Here is a 23,398-nt window from a genome sequence, read left to right as displayed (position 1 = left end):
CTGTAACCCCATTTGTCTCAGTTCTTCATCTGTGAAATGAGGTGGAGAAGAAAATGACAAACCACAGTATCTTTGAAAGAAAACCCAGAAGAGATCACAGAGAGTCAGATGTGGCTGTAAGATGACTAAACAACATGATGAAAAATACCATCTCCCTCCAAACAGAAAACTGATAAACTCAGATTGAAACATTTCTTTTTGACATAGTTAATTTTGGATTTTGTTTTATTTAACTTTTCCTATCTGAAACAATATTTCTTTTTGCCATCTCAGTGGACAAATGGGGGGAAAATGGGAGAGCGAAAACATGAAACTGAAAATGAAACTGAAATGAAAACTGAAATGAAAATGAAACTGAATTTCAAAAATAATTTCAACAATGATGGAAATGATCACCAAATTAGAAATGAGATACAGATAATATTTACACCTATAAAGAAATATATGTACATGTATATATAGGTGTGTTTTAAAGATGGAGTAGCTTACTAGAAAAATGTAAAAGACCTAAATGTTCAAATGGTGGAGCCATAATGAAATGTGAAGCAGGAAATAATAATATGGTAGAAAAGCATATTATTTGTATTATTATTTGTACTTAAAGTACAGTTTGCTATCTCAAACTGAAGAAACATAATTCATTACTGATGTATCAAAAAACTAAGATTTAAAATTTTTTACATGAAACAACAGGGAGTTGTGTATGGAATTGAGAGAAAATAAAATCTGATGACTAGAGAACTTGAAAATAGAATTTGAAGAGAAAATGATAGATTATAGGGTATTTGTAACTCTAATTATCCCAAACTGAGAAGTGGTAAATAATGGGAAAGTAGTTTTATAGCTACAGGGAATATCTGTATTAACTGAAAAGTTTTCAAGAAATATGTACTGGATGCCAGACAGAGTCAGTAGCAAAAACACTTTGAAGATAACAAAGTGGCCTGCACTGTTAATGTTCTTCAACATACATAAGAGACGAAAAAAATTCTCAAAGAACTCACCTGACATTAGTTTCATCATTAAACTCTTCAGCCCATTTCTTTCTTGACTGTGCACTTGAAGAACCATCCAAACGATAATAATCAATGTTTCGAAACCATTTTCCTTCACCTACATATTAAATAGCAAAAATGGGACTATTTTATCAAAATCCACCACATTCACATACTAGAATGTTTGCTTCCTTAATGAATATATCTTACACATTCATATAAAATCACGTTTCTTTAAATATTTAATTCTCCTTAGGTTTTAAAATCACAGTTCAAATTTGAAAATTATTCAAATAAATGCTACATAGCAAAAATGACTAGAAAAATAGATGCTACAAATAAAACTTGGAATCTACTTAATTGTTTTACTTAATTGATGGTCATTTTGCTGGTCACTAAATATCCACCTACTACAGAAGTGAATGCAATAGCTAAATAGAAATTATTTCTCTTTTACCCAGGAACTCTGAGGGTGTTCCCCTTCCAGTTTGATGGGCTATCCCTTGAGTAACTATTTAAAGATGTCTATTCACTGAATGGATGTATGCCACTCAAAGTGAGAATATGACCTTAGCCTGAAAGGGGCAGGGTCTCCCATTGCATCCTGAGCCATCTCCAGCCTTCTTGATAAAGAAGCCTAAATACACAAATATATAAATAAATAAATCTATATCCAGATGGTTCAGGAGGAGAAGTGAGGTTGGTGACCTTGCACAGCCTCCCTCACTCAAATCGAAGTCAAATGCAAGTCATGTCAGCATCTTGATGTCACGGTCCTCTTCAAGGATGAAGGACAAACACAACAACAACAAATACTTTTTAATTTCTGTGATTTTCTTGACCTTTGGTTCTTCCGGATGAATTTTATAATTTTTTCTAGCTCTACAAAATAAATGTTTTGTAGTCTGGTCTGGCATTGAATAAGTAAATTAATTTAGATAAAACTGTCATTTTTTATTATACTGGCTTGGACGATGCATGCATAGCAATTAAGATTTTTCCAACTGTTTAAAATCTGACTTGATTTGTGTGAAAAAAAGTGTATTCTAATTGAGATCATATAGTTCCTGGGTTTGTCTCAGCAGGAAGATTTTCAAGTCTTTTATACTGTCAAGTTATTTTAAATGTAATTCCTCTACCTCGTGATGCTGGACTTTGTTCCTAAGAACAAAGAAATGTTGATGAACATAGAAATGCTGATGATATATGTGAGTTTATTTTGTATCTTGCAACTTTACTAAAATTGTTAATTTTTTCAAGTAGTTCTTTAGTTGATTCTCCAAGCATACCATGATATCACCTGCAAAGAGTAATAGCTTTGTTTTCCCATCTATTCTAATTGCTTTAATTTATTTCCTTATTTTATTGAAAGACTAATATTTCTAGGACAATAATGAATAACTACTTATAATGGGTATCCTTGCTTCACCCTTACTTGGAAGATTTCTAGTTTACCCCATGACAGACAACACCTACTGATTATTTTGATAGCTACTAGTTATGATTTTAAGGAAAATTGCATTTATTCCTATGCTCTGTAATGTTTTTTATGAGGAATGAGTTCTATTTTATCAAAAGCTTTTTTTGCATCTGTTGAGATAATCTTAAGACTTTTGCTGGTGTTGTTATTGATATAGTCAATTATGCTACTAGTTTTCCTAATATTAAATGAGCCCTGGATTTCTGGTATAAATTTCACCTGGCACAGTGTTGAATCCTAGTGATATATTGCTATATTTTATGATGAATACATAGGGAAACTGGATTACAGTTTTCTTTCTCTGGTTTGACTCTTCCCAGGTTAGGTATATTTGTGTCATAAAAGGAATTTGGAAGGACTTCTTTGCCTATTTTTTCCACTAGTTTATGTGTTTTTAGAAATAATATTCTTTAAGTGTTTGGTAGAATGTACCTGTAAATCCATCTGGACCTAGGGAGTTCATGGTTTATTAACAGGACTATTTAAGTACTCTATTTTCTTTTCTGTTAGTCTAGGCAATTTTATTTTTACAAATATCCATCCATTTCACTTAGATTGTCAGACTTATTGGCATGTAATTGAGAAAAAACACTCCTACTAATCTTCATTAGAGGAATATTAACCCTTTTTGTTTTTGATATTTTGGAAATTTGGTTTTCTTCTCTCTCTTTTAAAATAAAATTAACCATTGGTTAATCTACACTTTTTTGGTTTTTTTTTCATAAAATCAGCTTCTAGTTTTATTAATAGTTCACCAGTTGTCTTCACTGATATCAAGACTTTTTACCCCAGAAATTTAGCATTAAAGGGTAGACTTACCTTTATAAATTCGAGGTTTGTCTTTATCATCTGATATTTCGTTACTGCCCAATTCAAGAAAATCTTCAATCAAGTCTAGAGATATGAGAGATTGGCTAAACACCAGCCTTGGGGGAAAAAAAGATATTACTGAAATGGCCTTTAAAAATTCCTTGTCATGATCCCTGTTGTCCTTTTACATGCTATCATAATTTGTTGGTATTACATGCATTTATACGTAATGACATATAAACCAGAATTCTACAAAAATAGCAAAGACCTAGTGAACAAGGGACTTTACTGGAAGAATTTAGGAGGAATTGCCTTATCAAGGACAACCCAGTACAAATCCAACAGTTTGGGCTCATTTCCATTTTTAAAAATCTAACAAAGTAAATGTAGCCCACCATTAACTTTTATTTTGTATTTCAGTTTAGTAAAAGTGACTTTTAGTGAAAAAGACATTCAATTCCAAATATTAAGTATTGAATAATATCAGCAACCCATCAGAGTGTCAGACTTGGAGTTAGAAGACCACAGTTTGAAACTGAACTCTATTTACTACTTTGTTTCATTTTGTCATGATTTATTTTTTCCAGATAAAATCTATGATACTATTAGTTAATGCTGAAAACCAATGGCTATCTAATAAATAATATCACTGATCTGATAGGAAGTGGTACATTGCTGCTTAATATAAAATTTAGTTCTAATATTTTCTCTCCCTTAAATTCACTCTCCTTTTTATGTAAGGAATATCAGCTTTGTGTAAAACATTGTGCTGATTAAATGCAATGGAGAATAAAAAAGTACATATGAAATGTGGTTCTTATAAGTGATGGGCTGTGATTCTTTAAATTTGTTTTCACAATGGAACTAATTTATAAGTAAGAGTGTTAAAATGTACTTCTTAACCGAAAAGAGAAAAAATACATTAAAGAAATAGCTGCCTAAAGTTGACTGTGGATTCCTCTGAAGAGTATTTAAGATAGCACACAAAAATTAGCCCTTATATCAAAATGAGCTTTATTTAGATGATAGAAATATAAACAACTAAATTTGAACTTAAAATATGCTATTAGAAGAGTAAGAAATTTAATCATACTTAGATGAACACAAATCCATTTTTTTCAAGAAATTTATTATCTTACTTACACTTTATCTCCAAGTTCCTCGGCCATTTTAAGAATTTCAAAAAGAAGTACCATTTTTCCAGAATGTTCCAATACTTTAGCATCAGAATCTGTAATAAAATCTTTGTACCAGTCTGGAGATGGGCTGCCTGGATTTGAAATGTACAGTACTCTTCCTACTAGACAAAATGATGCAACAAAGAGACATTGTCAAGTCATGAGAACATTTATAACATTTTTAGCATTCTGAAAACGAAAAGCACATTTGAAATTTACAAAAATCATTCCTAATCACTGGAATAATATTAGGATGCTCAATAAAATTATACTTTCAACATAGTTCATATATTTGTTATTCAGTCATTCATGTGTGTCCAGTTCTTTGTGACCTTGTGGATGATATTGTCCATGAGGTTTTATTGGTAAGTATACTCATGTGGTTGGCCATTTCCTTCTCCAGTGGAAGAATTAAGTATGTAAAGCTGAATTTGAAATTAGGTCTTCCTGACTCTATGCACACTTTCTCCACTGTTCCACCTTATACATAGTTGTATCTATTTCTGAAAGAGGATGATGGATCATAAAATTTTTTTCAGTTTAATTCTTCTTAGTATCTTGAGAATAAGTTAATAAAATGTATGCACTCATTCATCTACCTATACCAAAATTGACTGAGAATATATTATTTACAAAATCCACTGAGCACTTAGAAAAATAGGAAAATGACATCACTAGTTTGGAAAAATTAAAAATGACCACAATTTGTAAATAATAATTATTGCCATGGTTGTTACTAGACATATCACAGGTGTAAAATAAGAATGTTTTAGTAATCGTGTTTTGACATACATATGTCAAGTAATTTCATGGATTTTTAAATTTGATTATTTTTTACATTGAGCTGCCTTTTTTTTTGCATAATATACTTCTATTGAGTTGATTTGAATATAGGTCTTTCCCACCCAAAACACCACTTCAAAAGTGTTGTTTTTTCTTTGCCTGTTTGCTCAAGAGTTCTCAATGTTTTTAGGAGAAGTAGAATTGGGAAGAAAAACATTCCCTAAGCTTTTTTTCTCATGCACTTATATTCAAATCCTTTGACACCACCCACCAAAAGGTATAGAAATATCTTTTTTCTTTTTTATATTAATTTTATTTATATAATCATAATATATAATTTATATAATAATAATTTGTATATTCAATTATACAATCACTACCATATAACTTTAGATTTTTTTTCCCCTCCCTTTCTGCTACCCCTCCCCTCCCTCCCTAGGATGGCATACAATTTTATATAGGTTCTACGCATACACATTTTCACCATCGTCGTGCTGTATAGAAGAATTAAAATGACCAAAATATAATACAAAAAAAAAGATATGCTACATTCTGTGATTGAACTTCATAGTTCTTTCTCTGGATGAGGAAAGCATTTTGCCTTAAAAGACCATGGGTAAGTTGTTTAAGTCCTTGCATTGCGATGAAATTCCAGGTCTACCAGAAAAAACTCTTCACACACTGTGGTCATTGTTGTGCACAAAGTTTCACTCAGCATCAGATCATATAAGTCTTTCCAGGACTCTCTGAAGTCCAAGATATAAATGCTAACTGACATACTCATACTGACATACATACATACATAATTATATAATTGAAGCCTGAAGAACAGATATTTTTTATCTACTAAATTTTTTCCTGTGGATAGTTAAGCCAAAAGAGAGTAAATATGGATCTCATTCAGGTGATTCTGAAATGTTTTGGAATTTTATGTAATGAGCTCAATGTCACTTGTAAAAAAGTACAACTGAAGAATCTTAAAGATGAATTTCTCTCATTGGAGACATTTTTTTTTCCCACATCTATCAATAAGGCTTGTATTATAGTAATATAAACAAAAGATTTCTAGTTGGACCAGTCTTCAAAGCTGAAATGTTTTGCTGAATCAAATGTTCTCAATAAACCAGTATTATATCTCCCATTCTTCTAATATTCAAGTGAGAAAAAAGATAAGATTATATTTGCAAAACTCTGCCTATTTCCTTCACATACCAGGACAGCTTCAATGTATGTAAATTACTCTCACAGAGGTTTCGTTGAGAAGAGAAAAAGAGTAGGGACAACAGCTGTTATTCTTGGTGTCCTATTTTCAGTTAAAATAAAATCCATTAATCATTTTAAGTATCTGGTGTTTCTCCCTCTTTCAGATACACTGAAAATCAATCCTTCAATGTCTTTAAACTATGTCACACTAGGATAAATAGAACTGAAGTTCTTCCCATCATTTGTTCCTTTCTGTGCCATTTTCACTTGGAATCATGGGAAAGAATAAACTTTGTTTAAGAAATCTCACAGGCATTGTTTTCTGTGTTCATTTATTATATGTTCTTCAGTTTTGTCGTTATAAACCTTGATGATAGTGCTTTCTGCAATTTATTTGTTTTTTTCCACTGAACTTTCCTATAAACATTAGCTTATTTATCACCTGAGGTTTTTTTATTTTAGAAAATAAAACAGAAAAAAACACAGTCTATACTAATGTACATTATATAAAAGTACACAGCAGAAATGAGGTTTTGTTACTTGCAAGCTCAAAAACTGTAGAATAATAAGCTCTAAGCAAAATGGTATTCTAATCCTTTTAAAATTAACAGTTTGTCAAGTTTCATTACTAGATTTTTGGTAAATAAATACTACTAAGGGTATTAAAACACTGATATTTAAAAAAATCTTTAATGAAATCTTTACACAACTTAAATAGAAAATAATTCTGATTTTACAATTAAAGATCAGTTTTTATTCTATCCAAATCTAAATGATCTATGGACTTAGGGCATACATATATAAAATAATTATGGACTTAGTAGGTTCTGAAATAATGCCATCTTAATGTAAAACTGTAATGTGACTTTAAATTTTGTCAACAATAAACCCATTGCTTTACCTACGAAGAAATTGACCTAACCCTAAATAAATAGATGGTATCTTATTATCAATATCTTTTTGATGCCTAGACAAATACAAAATTTTACTTCTGTGTTAGACTTACTTCCTTCTGTTTTTGCAGTCACAGATGAAATGTTGGTCAATTCCTCCTTATTCCCTTCACCCCCACCTCTAGATCTTGAATTCCATACTTTAATTACTTCTTCATCATCACTTCCGCTAGAGCTAGTATTTATTTCTCCTTTGTATTTTTTTTTCCTAGGAAAAGATTATGAAGTAAAAAATATTCAGTCTGTAGTATGAGTAATTATAAAGTGACCCCCAAAATTTCTCATGTAAAATAACAGAAATGTTCCTCTATTTCTTTCTAGGTTTAAATGTTAGATTTTTCCAATGAACCTATTAGAGGAAGTTTGGCTTGTTTAACAATATATCATCCCAAACAAGCAATGCAGCTCCTTTTTTCCTTAGAAAATTAGGTTTAAAATAAATATTTTTGGTGGTAAAACACTGATGTATTCTTATTCAGATAACATATGTTCCTAGAAAAAGCATAAATTTTACTTTTGTGAAGGACTTAAATGTGGCACTGCTCATTCTGAAAAATTTTTAAACTTTAATAAAATATTTTGTAGATCCAAAGGAATACACATTGAAAAAATATTATAAAGTTTAAAAATGTTGCTAAGTTATTATTAGAACTTTTTGTATAAGTACTCTGACTTCCCTTGTTAATTTCTAAAATTCCAAGAAAGAAGGTGACTAGAAAAACAGAAAAGGAAACATTCAAGTACTTCCAAGTGCAAATGTTATGATATATAAGTATATGGGTATCAGTATATGTAAATGTATTCATGTGTACATGTGCATACAGCATATATATATTCATTCAAATGTACACAATATTTATAATACATGACAATTTATAAACTATAGTAGTGTGAATATACACATTGATAGATCTTTCCTAACAGATAATGTTAGAGTAAAATTTAATATGATAAGTTATCATATGAGAACATCGCTATCTTTTTATTTTATTACATTACTATTTAGGGAAGTTTGAAATTTAAAAAACAAGCATTTTTATATAAAGAAAGATTCCATTTACTTGGGAAGGTCATCTGAACTTAAACTCGTTGAGGTTTCCTCAGAATCTGATGGTATGAATTTGTCCATCCTGTCTTCATCAAAATATCCCTGAAGGGAAAAATTTTTTAACAAGCATTACAATGCATTGAAAATATCTATATTTTTTTGCTTATTTATCATACTGTAAAGTACTTAAAGCTTTTGTGTCAGTTTTGTAACTCTCAACCCCCATACACTTAAGTATGGCATAATACAGAGATTGTTGCGGGGAATGGAATCATGAAGTATTCAGTCTACACCATACCTTCAAGTATACCATGCTTTCTTCTTCCAGGGTATGATACTGTACAATTAAGTTAATGTCTAGAAACTTCAGTTTTCTCATCTGTAAGATGGGGACAATCATACTAGTGGTGCAATCTCACAGAGTGTATGTTTAAAGTAGTGGTAATGCATGTGTGCCTTGTAAACCATAAGTTGTCATGTAAAAACTATTATTATTCATTCATGTATACTGCATTAATTGCACTTCCTCATATTTCCTAAAAATTCGAAGATACTATTTGTTATGTTCTGATAACCTTAACAAAGAGGGGATTACTAGTATTTGACTTTTTTTTCATCTGATCCCCAGAAATAAATCACAAGATAATGGAACTTTTAATGTGTTGGGTCTACGGTTGGGTCTCTAAACAATGCTTCTTATTAACAGCCAACAAACAACTAAATCTGATAGTAGACGTTTGAGAATAATAGTACCAAAGGTCCAGGAACTCCTGGAATCTTGAAATCCTGAGAAATAACAACATAGCAGCAAAAAAAATTGTAGTTGCAATGCAACATACAGGGTTAAAGACATAATAATGGTAAGAAAGAACATTTTCAGAAATAAGAAGATTCACATATGAGACACATAGAAAGTTAGGTTTGGTTTTAAGGAATTTAAAAGTCAAATAATGCATTTGATTTTAGGGAAAATAGAGAACTACATATACATCATATATGGCCTGAATTGAAATGGGACATATAAAATGTATTTTGAATGTGGAAATGTCAACATTAACACACAAGTGGTATGAAAGATAGAGGAGCTGAAGTTGATGCCAATGTTATTTGGACACCAAAAGCAAGGATACTGGATACTTTCAAAAACAGAGGTCCGAAGATACTACAACTGGTTCTAGACACGATGAATTTTAAATACTTTCAGGTTAACTAGTATAGCATGTCTAAATGGCAACTAGCGACACTGAAAACTCAGAAGTTGGGAAACAGGAAACTAGGAGTCACAGACAACACTACAGAAAGGTCACAAAGAATGAAGTTTAAGAAAAGACCATTCAATTTGGCAATTAAGAGACTATTAGTAATTTCAGAAAAAGAAGTTTTGACTGAATAGTGAGAGGACAAACTGCAGAGTTAAGAAAAGACAGTGAGCAAATAGAAAGCACCTACAGTAGCCAGCTTTCTCAAGAAATTTTGCTACAAAAGGAAGGAATGTGACAATACCTAGCAGGAACAGTTGGGTCAGGTGAGCGTTTTTTGAGAATGGGAAACATAGACATGTTTATTCAGACTAGGAAAGAAGCCAGGAGATGGAGAAATCATTAAGAGAGTATGACACAGAAGAAAATGGGATAAAATGAAATCAGAACATCGGGGCGGAGCCAAGGTGGCAGAGTAGAAAGACGCACGTACACATAGCTCCGAACCCACAACCCATAGAACATCTGTAAACAGCAACTCACTGCGAATTCTGCAGGACCAGAGGCCACAGAACATTGGAGCAAAGGAGATCTCTGTTCCAGAGGGACCTGCAAACCTCTCGCAAAAGGTCCGTCACGCTGCGGACGCCGAGCCCAGCCCAGCCCTGCCCCGGCCCGGCACCGAGAGGAGAAGATCCGAGCAGGCTTTGGGGACGGGATCTCCAGCGGCCTCACGGGTCCCTCCACCCACAGGTGACGGGGGTCGGTGAGAGGGTCTCTTCGGCAGGTCAAGAGGGGTATGGGATGCCCCCATAACTCAGGCCCCCTCGGAGGGCAGCAGCGGAGGCAGGAGCAGACTGGGGCTCCCCAAGCAGGCAGGAGCCCGGATCCATTGTTGAAGGTCTCTGCATAAACCCCCTGAGGGAACTGAGCCCGTGAGGTGGCCCTGCCCCCACCTGAGCACCTGAACTTAATCTCACACTGAATAGCAGCCCTGCCCCGGCTCAAAGCCCTGAGGCTGGGAAGCAGCATTTGATTCTCAGACCCCAAGTGCTGGCTGGGAGGATCCGGAGGCGAGGTGGGTGTGAGGACAATATTCAGAAGTCAAGTCACTGGCTGGGAAAATGCCCAGAAAAGGGAAAAGAAATAAAACTATAGAAGGTTACTTTCTTGGTGAACAGGCATTTCCTCCCTTCCTTTCTGATGAGGAAGAACAATGCTTACCATCAGGCAAAGACACAGAAGTCAACGCTTCTATATCCCAGCCCACCCAATGGGCTCAGGCCATGGAAGAGCTCAAAAAGAATTTTGAAAATCAAGTTAGAGAGGTGGAGGAAAAACTGGGAAGAGAAATGAGAGACATACAGTCAAAGCATGAACAGCAGGTCAGCACCCTGCTAAAGGAGACCCCAAAAATGCTGAAGAAAATAGCACCTTGAAAAATAGGCTAACTCAATTGGCAAAAGAGGTTCGAAAAGCCAATGAGGAGAAGAATGCTTTCAAAAGCAGAATTAGCCAAATGGAAAAGGAGATTCAAAAGCTCACTGAAGAAAATAGTTCTTTCAAAATTAGAACGGAACAGATGGAGGCTAATGACCTTATGAGAAACCAAGAAATCACAAAACAAAACCAAAAGAATGAAAAAATGGAAGATAATGTGAAATATCTCATTGGGAAAACCAACTGACCTGGAAAATAGATTCAGGAGAGACAATTTAAAAATTATGGGACTACCTGAAAGCCATGATCAAAAAAAGACCCTAGACATCATCTTTCATGAAATTATCAAGGAAAACTGCCCTGAGATTCTTGAACCAGAGGGCAAAATAAATATTCAAGGAATCCACAGAACACCGCCTGAAAGAGATCCAAAAAGAGAAACTCCTAGGAAGACTGTGGCCAAATTCCAGAGTTCCCAGGTCAAGGAGAAAATATTGCAAGCAGCTAGAAAGAAGCAATTCAAGTATTGTGGAAATACAATCAGGAGAACACAAGATCTAGCAGCTTCTACATTAAGGGATTGAAGGGCATGGAATATGATATTCCAGAAGTCAAAGGAACTAGGACTAAAACCAAGAATCACCTACCCAGAAAAATTGAGTAGAATCCTTCAGGGAGAAAATTGGTCTTTCAATGAAATAGAGGACTTTCAAGCATTCTTGATGAAAAGACCAGAGCTGAAAAGAAAATTTGACTTTCAAACACAAGAATGAAGAGAAGCGTGAAAAGGTGAACAGCAAAGAGAAGTCATAAGGGACTTAGTAAAGTTGAACTGTTTACATTCCTACATGGAAAGACAATATTTGTAACTCTTGAAACTTTTCAGTATCTGGGTACTGGGTGGGATTACACACACACACATGCACACACGCACACACACATAGAGACAGAGTGCACAGAGTGAATTGAAGAGGATGGGCTCATATCTTAAAACAATGAAATCAAGCAGTGAGAGGGAAATATATTGGGAGGAGAAAGGGAGAAATGGAATGGGGCAAATTATCTCTCATAAAAGAGGCAAGCAAAAGACTTATCAGTGGAGGGATAAAGAGAGGAGGTGAGAGAAAAACACATTCCACTAAAGGAAGGAATAAAATGCACACTCATTTTGGTATGAAAACCTATCTTACAATACAGGAAAGTGGGGGATAAGGGGATAAGCAGGGTGGGGGGGTGATGGAAGGGAGGACATGGGGAGGAGGGAGCAATTTGAGGTCGACACTCATGGGGAGGGACAGGATCAAAGGTGAATAGAAGTAATGGGGGACAGGATAGGATGGAGGGAAATATAGTTAGTCTTATACAACACAACTATTATGGAAGTCATTTGCAAAACTACACAGATTTGACCTATATTGAATCGCTTGCCCTCCAAAGGGAAGGGGTGGGGAGGGAGGGATGAAGAGAAGTTGCAACTCAAAGTGTTAGGAACAACTGTCGAGTAATGTTCTTACCACTAGGAAATAAGAAATACAGGTAAAGGGGTATAGGAAGTTATCTTGCCCTTCAGGACAAAAGAGAAGATGGAGACAAGGGCAGAGAAAGATGATAGAAGAGAGAGCAGATTGGTCATAGGGGCAATTAGAATGCTTGGTGTTTGGGGGGGGAGGGGACAAAAGGGGAGAAAATTTGGAACCCCAAATTTTGTTAAAATGAATGTTAAAAGTTACATAAATAAATTAATTTTAAAAAAATGAAATCAGAAGGTACTCAATAGATACTTAAATATGAATATCTAATTTACCTTGTTTTCTTTGCTAATATAGTCCAGTTGTAAGCACCATGGATGAGTCCAAATTCTACTTAATATATTAAAGTCCTGAAAGAGTTTTGCTCCTGCTTTTCCTCTTCCCCCTTCAGTAATACTTTCTGCAACTGATAATAAAAGGCAGTTTTTTAATGAAAATTTTAACAAAAAAAATTTATTTTACTAAAGTCATCAATACCACTATCTACAGTTGCCTCTATTTCAATAAGAATCCAAGTATATTTTAAATGTTTAACAGATGTGGATGGAGGTTGACATTTTTTAAAAAAAATTTAAACTCTTGTTACTTATAATTCTATACTTGTTAGAGAAATATAAGAAAAAATATAACAAATATAAGAATAGGGGTTGCCTACCCAAGAGAAGGCAACGCAAGTAGAGGAGTGGAAAAGGGGAAAAGAGGAATAGATACACAACTGTGTCTGGATCAAGCTCACAATCTGGGAAGTCTAGTTGTGAGATGATGCCAGAATATTTTAATGTTTTGATTTGGAATCATTTAATTATTTCACTTTACAATTTTTTTCTTTATGATTACATAACTTATTTAGTACCATTCTTTTTGAACTGGACACCATTTTCCCAGCAGTGGTCTTTAATTACTACTTTTCACTGATTTAGGTACAACTTTCTTTCTTCTGTTACCTTATACTTTGATCCTTTCTGAATAAAACTTAAATCTACATTACCATATCATCCTCATCACAGGTTACTTCTATAAAATCTACTATGTTTCACATATTGTGCTGAGCGCTTTGCAAATGTCTCATTTGATTTTCACAAACACCTCTGGGAGATAATTTCTGTTTTTATCAACATTTTACAGATAAGGAAATTAAGAAAGTCAGGTTAAGTGACTTTTCCACAGTCACAAAGATAGTAACTATGCTGGATTTGAACTGCTGTTAGGCCCAGTGTCCCACCTCAGTCCTTTGAATCCTTATAAGGACATCTAGAGCTCGTTACCCTATAAACTGATTATTACCACAACACAAAACCCATCCATCTGCAGCTTTTCCTATCACTTATGTGTCATTCTCAAGTCTTCATTACTCATACACTTGACATGTTCAAACATATTCCAAATCATTTTCACATCCCTCCAATCTGTTTCCTTAATTTCAAGTACACAGACAAATTCCTTATTATCTCCTGTGTCCCTTTAATTGGTCTCACAGTTTCACAACAATCTAATCTTCACTCAATAATCAAAATCGTTATTTTCTTTGTTACATTTTCTGTTTCAAACTGTCTTCCTTTCTGCTTCTACATTAGAGAAGGACACCACTTGAAACAGATTTATAAATGTATGTAAAACTATACTGTGCATACTTCTATTTATCAATTCTTACCCTGGGGATGGAAAGCATTCTCCTTCAGTGGTCCTTGGTAGTTGATTTGAAGATTTATGATACTCAGAATAACTTAGTCATCTAAAGTTGTTCTTAAAACGATATTACTTTTACTGTAGGCAACATTCTCTTCATTCTGTTAACTTCACTTTTCATTTTTTCATTCAAATTTTTCCATGTTTTTTCTAAAATCAACCTGCTCATCATTCCTTCCAGCTCAATAGTATTCCCTCACATTCTCATACCACAACTTATTCCTTCCCCAAAAAACAGGCTCCCTCTTAATTTCCAGTTTTCCTCACCACACAAAGAGAGCTGCTATTAATATTTTAGAATATATGATTTCATTTCCTTTTTCCCTAATCATCTTTGGAAACAAGAGTAAGTAGTGGTATTGCTGGGCCAAAAGGGTAGAGGGCATAGGTAGTTTAATAACTCTTGGGGAAAAATTCCAGATTACACTCCAAAATGGTTGGATCAGTTCACAGTTGCACCAATGATGCATTAGTGTCCCAATTTTCCACATCCCCTCTATCATTTGCCAGCTTCTCCTATCAAATCTGACAGGTATTTCAAAGAAGTCTTCATTTTCATTTCTCCATTTTTCATAAGACTCAGAAGTTTTGATTTCTTCACCCAAAAACTGGCTGCTAATATCCTTTAATCATTTACCAATTTAGGAACGACTCAAATTTTGTAAGTTCCCTATATGTTTGGGATATGGGACCCCAATTTCCTGCCAGCCTTCTCATCTTGGCCACATAAGTTTTATTTGTACAAACCCTTTTTAGTTTAATGTAATCAAAATTATCCATTTATATCTCACAGCTCTCTATCGCTTGTTTTACTCATAAATTCTTCTCCCATCCATAAGTGCATATGTAGTAGATTCCATGTTCTGTTAACTTATTTATGCTATCTGTATTTATGTCTAGGTCATGTATCATTTTGATCTTCTCTTGGTTAATGATGTAAGATACTGATCTAGGGACAGTTAAGTGGTACAGTGGAGAAAATACTGGGCCTGGAATCAGGAAGATCTCAGCTCGAATACAACATCATGCACCAGTTTGCCTCAGTTGCTTATGTAAAATGAAACAGCAAAGCACTCTGGTATCTCTGCCAAGAAAACCCTAAAAAAGTTCACAAACATCAGGTATTACTGAAAAATGACTGAACAAAACACTGGCCTGTACTTAGATTCAGTTTTCCCAACTATTTTTACTAAAAGTGCATTTTTATCCCAAACGCTTAATTCTTTATAGAAAAAAAATTAAAATTGAAATATTTATTTACTATATTCCACTGATTTGATCTTGATATTTCTTCCTTTATATTTTTTCCATTTTTCATTTGATATTCTTGACTTCTTGTTCTTCCAAATGAATTTTGTTATTTTTTTCTAGCTCAAGAAAATAATCGTTTGGTAATTTAATTGGGATGGCAGTGTATAAATAGATTACTTTAGTGGAACTGTCATTTTTCTTATATTGATCTCCTATATACAGTTAATATTTCTCCAATTATTTAAATCTAACTTTATTTGTATAAAAAGTGTGTTATAAATGTAGGTCATGGGTTTATCTTGGCAAATATATTCCTAGGTATTTTATGCTGTCCATAGTTATTTTAAATGGAGTATCTCTTACTATCCCTTCCTCCACACTTTTGTTGGCGATATACAGAAATGCTGATTATGTGGATTTATTTTATATCCTGCTACTCTACTAAAACACTGTTTCAATTAACTTTAGTTGAATCCCTGGGATTTTCCAAACATATCATCATAATGTCTCGAAGAAGATAATTTTTTCTCATTGCCCATCCTGATTTCTTCAATTTATTTTTCTTCTCATGATACTACTGCTAGCATTTCTAATGCAATATTGAATAATACTGATGGTAACAGGCATCCTAGTTTCTCTCTCTTGATCTTACTGGGAAGGTTTCCAGCTTACCTCCTATAGCAAATAATGCTTGCTGGTAGTTTTAGGTAGATTTATTTTATCACTTTAAGAAAAAAATACATTTATACTTATGCTTCCAAGTGTTTCTTTCAATAAGAATAAGTGTTTATTTTGTCTAAATCTATTTTCATCATCTTCAAGGTGAGATATTCCTGATTCACATCACCATGGAAGAAAAATAATTGAAAGAAAAAAAGAAGAGTGCCCAGGACAGGAATATGGAGGACAACAATACTTATGGAAAAGGGAAATGATAAAACAATAAAGTATTAGGGGAACTAATATTCAGAGAGATAAGGAAACAGCTAGAAAGGTAATAAGAGAATTAGGAGTAGAACAAAGTGCCATGAAAAGCAAAAAAAGAGAAAATAATCAGAGGGAGTAATCAAATGTCAAAAATTTTTGAGAATCAAAAGAGAAGAGAAAACATTGATGAAGCTATGTAACTGCAGTTGAGATAAACTGTAAATCAATAAATACTTAAAACTCTTTATTTTCCAGGTACTGTGCTAAGAACTAAGAATGCAAAGACAGGTAAAAGACAGTCCTTTCAAAAACTTGTAATCTAAAGAGAGAAGTAACTTGCAAACAAGCTGAATATCAGAAAAATTTGAAATTAATGACTAATGGGAAGGCAATAGAAATTACGAGGAAACGGGAAAGGTCTTCTGTAGAATGTGAAATTTCAGGGGAAATTTGAAGAAAACTAGGGTTAGAGATGCACAAAACATGTAGGGGACACGCAGAGAAAATGCTAAGAGTCAGAAGAATGAGTGTGCTGATCAAAGAACAGTAAGGAATCCAATGTTAAGGCCTGAAGAGCACAGGGAGGGGAGTATAAGGCACAAGAAGACTGATTATAAGAAGAATAATTGAGTAATTGGAGAGACCAGAATATAAGACTTTAAATGCCAAATTATGAGGAAATCAGGAGGGAAAAATTCAAGATTTATATGGGTAAAATGAAATAATTAGGGCTACAAGAGTAACAGGCAAAATGACTTTTTCAATTTGAATACATGATCACTAAAAGAAGTCAAACTTTGCAATTTTAAATATAAACTGAAATAATCATTATAGAGAGTAGATAATGATACATGTCTTTTCATCTATGGACAAAATAGACCACAGGAATTAAGACAGAATGTTTCATGAATTATCTGTAGCTCTTACTTAAATATTTATGTCACTTGTGGTTTACATTTTTCATGATTCTTCAGTAACTTTTATTAGTTTTTACTATTTTCATATTTTGAAAATATTCTATGAGAACAAAATTCATAATTTCCTTACTCATTTATCCATCTAAAATGTCTAATCCATAACACACTTCATGATTCTACTGTGGTACCACTTGTCTAAGGATAGAAAATATTTAATATTGTCAGATATAGTATATAATCTCAACCAGAAAATGTACCTTTATCTGAATTTTGTTAACACTTTAATATCCTTCTCCCTTTGCTCCCAAAGTTATACTTTAAATTATATATATACAAATATATATACAATATAATATATATATGTATATGTCTGTTTTCTAGGGATGCCACCACTACAAGTTTTGTAGCTGAGATAATCTCTGAAACAGAATCTTTTTAAATGAAATAATTCTAAAACCCTTGTTGCCAGATTACTTCTCATCCTTCTATATAATAGTAATACAGGCCATAACTGTTATAGTCCATCAAAGTGTTTCCCACTTTATCTTTCTTTCCAAAAGTTTCAAACAAAACTGTCATCAAATCCCTTATTTTACTTTTCTCAGAAGTTTTCTCAAAAGTTCATTATTACCAGAAAATACTATCAGATTTTAGTCAGTGTATTATTTCAGAATGGTTTGTAACTATGGTCCAATTTTTTAAAGTAACAATTTTTTTGAGGAACTAATTAACCCTTACAAATTAACATGAAAGAATAATCAAAGTAATTTAAAAAATTTTGTACCTGGTAAGTGATCCAAATAGTATTGATAAAGCTTGCACTGAACAGAAGTCATTCTTACTGCCAGTACATACTCGTATTTGGGCGGTAAAATCTTTGTTAATGTTGTGTGATCCTTCCTCTGTTAAATAACCAAATAAAAATAAGTTATGTTCTCATATTCTCATAATTCTAGTATATTCCAAATTTCAAAATAGTCTAACTCTCAAACTTGCAATCTCCTTAACATAATCAGTCACTTGTTCTCCCGGATTTAAGTACTGATCTCTTTTTCTTCACTACTGGAAAAACATAACCTTATTGCAATGAAAATAATAATAATTCTCTTTTCACTATCCAACAAGTGGTCCTTCCTTCTGACTTCCTTATCACCATACACAGTTCTTAATTTTCTATTACCTTTCATTTCACAAATTTATTATATTATCTCTACTCAAAATTTCTCATAAAGACAAACAAAATTCTGACTCCTTGAATGGTTCTCTGCCTTCATTTTTCATAGCTACAGAACTGAGGGATTCTGGACTGGGTGGTCATTAGTAGTCACTGTTGTGCAGCCTACAGCAGTGCTTCTTACCTTATGCTTCAAATGTCACAACATATCATAAAGAGGTTTCAAGTGAAATTACAGATTTTTCAAGTAAAACTGAATGAGTACATTTTACATTTACCTGAACACAGCCTGCTAACATTTCACAGAGAATATGGGCACGCTTTTTCATTATTCGAACATCTGCCATGCTGGAATCTGCACACTGGCCATTTTGAATTGGATTTATGAATCGATTTCTAAATTCCTTAATAGAACCAAGAAGATTCTCTTTGATAAAATTAACCATACAGTGATCTAAGAAAAGAAAGATAAATTTTCAATGTAAACATTTCAAATTTCATTCAACTAATTTTATATCATTAAAAGCAACAATGATGAAAAATAAAGTTTTTTTTCAAGTGAGATATGATGAAATATGTTGGTTGAATTAGCACTTGACAAATCATTATTTAACAATCCAACCAACATTTTGACATGCAGCTAAGCATATTTTTTGGAAATAGTTCAGAAAATTTAGTAAGAAACAAAACTGTAGTAATGTTTAGTAAAATTTTTTTTAAAACAAGTAAATAATTGAACAAGATATCAACAAAAATTAATAATATAATAATTGAAACACTTCAGACAAGTTAAGAAATAAAAGAAAAATTCTCAAAAAGACTTGGTAAAGAGATTAGGAACATGTTCTATTCAAGCTGAAAAAATAGCTCAAAGTAACTTAAAAGCAAAAAGTTACTTACATTCAATTAGATTATTTTGTAAAGGTGTTCCTGTTAAAATAATTCTTCTTCTTGAACGAATGGAATTCATAGCTTTGGATACAGCTGACGCTTCATTTTTTAGTATATGACCTTCATCACACACAACAAAATCTGGACCTACCAAAAAATTCTTACTATTATTTAGTTCTCTCAAAAATTGTATTAATTAATGCTTATCTAAGTTCAAACTGCACAGTAGAACAATGATTAAATATTGAAAATCTATGTTAGTGACCCACACTAGCCAAATAAGTGGAATGGTCAGTGGCTTAAGAGTCAGAATACCTGAAGCAAGACATTCACCTGACCAAGAATGTGTCATTTCAGGTTTGTTTGTTTTATTTTTCATTTGATTTCTTAAACCTTTCACTTACTCTACAATGCAAAAAAATCATACCTGAAATCAAAGAAAAAAATCGCAATTTTGTAAAAACATAAAAAAAATATTCCGTTTCATTAAAAAAATCACAACTGGTTGAAACATTCTCCAAATTTTAACTACTGGTTTTATGTCTCTGCTTTCTTCCCACCCCTCACCCATATTATGGAATATATGTCACTTTTTACTTCTGTCTCTGACTTCCTTGGGAGCACAAGATCAGGTATAATTGACTCAAGGAGCATTAAAAATACAGAAACCTTTTCATTTTATACAATTCCTACTGCAAATTATGTTCCTGAACCGCTGGATCAATTTACAAATCTACTATTAGTATAAAGTGTGCCTGAATTTACACAGCATCACCAACACTGACTCTTTTAACCATTTTCCACAAATTTTATTATTAGTTACAAGCACTTTTCCATGTCTGTATTGATAGCTTGTGAGAATTTTTCACACCACCTGATTAGTTTCCAACTGAAGACCAGTTTTATTTCATACCTATGCCAACAAATGACAGTTTTCCTTTTATCTGAACCTTCCACTTCTTGTGAGGGCAATATCATTCCATCTTGTTGATTTTTCTCTGAACTATCCACTAATAATTTCCTAATTCTCCAGCCTCAGACCTCTTAGAATTCCAATTTATCCTCTACAAAGTTGCCAAAGGGACTTTCCTAAAGCACAAGTGTGAACATGACCCTAGAATAAAATATTAACCTCTGGAATTTATTTATCTGTATAAATGATAAAAATTGTAAATTAGAATAGAAGTTCCTTAAAGCAGGAACTTTTTATTTCTAGCTTTATATTTATGTAGCTTTATATCCACAGCACCTATCACAATACCTAGCATATAACAGAAATAATAAAAATAGAGTATTTTAAGTCTACGTAATATAGCAGGTAGAGCGCTCAACTTGGATGAAGACCTGGGTTTGAATCCTGCCTCTTTCCCTGGACCAGTCAATTTAACTTCTCTGAGACTCAATTTTCTTATTTATAAAATGGAGATAATAATTATAGCTACCAGATGAGAAGACTAAAGATAAAAGTACTTTGATGTTCTATCCAATTCAAAACTTATAACTTTTCTTTTCTATATCTTCTATCTTCTCTTCAAGACTATTTTGGATGCTCAATAAATATGAGCAAAAACATAAAATCAAAATATGATTTGAAATTTCAACATTAAATATATTATTTTACCTGGATCAATAAGTGTTTTATTAAATATTTCTTTAAATTTTCTACTTTTCACATTCCTTCCTTGTACAAGATTTCGGTACATTTCATATCCAATGACCATAACACCACCATTGTCTTGCCATTTTTGTAGTAAATCACTTCTGTCTTGAGCTCGTTTCATAGTTCCTAATTCAGATACCTTTGCAAAAAGAAAATCAGACATCAAAAGATATTTTTAATCCTAAAAAGTACTAAAATATTTCATTAAAATATTCCTCAACTTCAATTAAAATATACTGAATTTTATTTTTAAAATCCATTTTTAAAATAAAATATACTGTAAAATACATATTCTTATGTGAAAAATCTAAAAATTCACAGCACCTTAAGTTTTTTGTCATCTTCCAATACCTCCTGCCATTTCTCAAATTCATTTATCCAGTTGAGGGCAGTATTAAGGGGGCAAACCACTAAAGCCGTAGTAAAATTCAATTTGTCACACAAAAGAACTGTATGAAGAAAAGTAACCACCTAAAAAAAATCAAGTATTCTTAATTACAGGTTGAAATAAATATAACTACAATCAGTAATTTTTAAAATTACTTTAGAAACAGTTATAATATTGCTGAAAGTTTATTCTTTAATCTGCTTTCCTTTTTAAAAGCATTAATAGCTTGTTTAAAAAGGTAAAGTGAAATTTATTCAATTTCATGTGTTATCTTCTTACTCTGGCAAATTAGTGGTCAGAATATACACAGGTGATCCACAAACCATTCCCATCAGTGATTTGCTAGCTTATAAAACCTAGTCAATTTTTTTTTTTTTTTGCTATTATTTGGTCCTCATCATGTACACTGACTTCTGATTAATTTCTCTATTCATGTTTTGAACTGGACCTAATTTAGGTTTAGATTCACTACTGGAATTGAATAAAACACTTTTAATCCTTCTGTTCTTCCCAAAATATGGGAAGCTAGGTGCATAGAGTGTTGAACCAGGAGTCAGGAAGACTACTTTTCCTGAGTTCAAATCTAGCCTCAAATACTTACTATCTGTGTGACCCTGGGCAAGTCACTTTCACCCATTTGCATCAGTTTCATCATCTGTAAAATGAGCTAGAGAAGAAAATGGCAAAGCACTCCAGTATCTTTGACAAGAAAACCTCAAATAGGGGGACCAAGCCATGATGGCGGAGTAGAAAGATACACATACTCAGGATCTCCCCCCACAGCCCATAAAATACCTGTAGAGAGGGACTCTCAACAAATTCTGGAGCAGCGGAAGTAGAACAACAGAGTGAAGGAAATTTCCAGCCCAGGGTGATCTGAAAGACCTACGGGAAATGTCAGTTGCACCGGACACAGAGCAGAGCGCAGAGCCCAGCCCAGCTCTGGCCGAGCAATGAGACTCTGAGAGGAAGAAACCTCGGGGGCAGGATGCAGAAGCAGGTCCTCAGATCCCTCTACCCACAGGCGCCAAAGGTCAGTGACAGGGTTTTATCAGCTGGCCAGGAAGGGAGAAGGGCCTTCCCATAGCTCCGGCCTTAGGCAGTGGTCACAGAGGCCACATTGGGCAGGCGGCAGCAGTTCTCACAGCAGCCCCTGCAGCAGCCCACATACATTGTTGGATTGTAAAACCCCTGGGGGCACTGAGCAACTGACTCGTATCTCAGCCCTGTGTGGAGGCGCTGGCTGAGCTGGTCTTTGTCTCACACTGAATGGCGGCCCTGCCCATCCAGCGTATCTGAAAATCAGCCTCCAGTGCTGACTTGGTGGACCTGGAGACCAGGTGGTTGTGGAGAAGTAACTACTAAGATTCTGGACACAAAAATCTCCCTGCTTCCCGATCAGTGTACACACTGCATTGTGACACCTTGGAGGAACCAAGATATTACAGATTCCCAGAGTATACCCTACTCTTGACAAAGGACTCAAAAGTCAAATAACTGGTTGGGAAAATGCCCAAAAAAGGGAAAAAAAATAAGACTATAAAAGGTTACTTTCTTGGTGAACACATATCTTTTCCCATCCTTTCAGATGAGGAAGAACAATGGCTACCATCAGGGAAAGACATAAAAGTCAAGGCTTCTGTATCCCAAACATCCAAAGTAAATATTCAATGGTCTCAGGCCATGGAAGAGCTCAAAAAGGATTTTGAATATCAAGTAAGAGAGGTGGAGGAAAAACTAGGAAGAGAAATGAGAGAGATGAAAGAAAAGCAGGAAAAGCAAGTCAACACTTTGCTAAAGGAGACCCAAAAAAATGCTGAAGAAAATAGCACCTTGAAAAATAGGCTAACTCAATTGACAAAAGAGGTTCAAAAAGCCAATGAGGA

At 33.6% G+C, this 23,398-nt stretch overlaps 1 protein-coding gene across 1 annotated transcript in view; it reads right to left on the bottom strand.

The window, feature by feature from the left end:
- LOC140517010 (transcriptional regulator ATRX-like) overlaps positions 1 to 23,398 on the bottom strand; it is a gene marked incomplete at its 5' end in the record, with an annotated part of 74,893 nt that overhangs the window by 32,901 nt on the left and 18,594 nt on the right. The window contains 11 exon segments of the mRNA XM_072627846.1: positions 1,005 to 1,113; positions 3,295 to 3,401; positions 4,429 to 4,585; positions 7,456 to 7,610; positions 8,464 to 8,552; positions 12,894 to 13,024; positions 18,184 to 18,301; positions 18,852 to 19,027; positions 19,474 to 19,611; positions 21,086 to 21,263; positions 21,449 to 21,595. Coding sequence (XP_072483947.1) covers positions 1,005 to 1,113; positions 3,295 to 3,401; positions 4,429 to 4,585; positions 7,456 to 7,610; positions 8,464 to 8,552; positions 12,894 to 13,024; positions 18,184 to 18,301; positions 18,852 to 19,027; positions 19,474 to 19,611; positions 21,086 to 21,263; positions 21,449 to 21,595 — 1,505 coding nt within the window.

The sequence above is a fragment of the Notamacropus eugenii genome (assembly GCF_028372415.1).
Source record: "Notamacropus eugenii isolate mMacEug1 chromosome Y unlocalized genomic scaffold, mMacEug1.pri_v2 SUPER_Y_unloc_4, whole genome shotgun sequence".
Classification (NCBI taxonomy): Eukaryota; Metazoa; Chordata; class Mammalia; order Diprotodontia; family Macropodidae; genus Notamacropus; species Notamacropus eugenii.
This window is presented reverse-complemented; position numbering and strand designations above follow the sequence as displayed.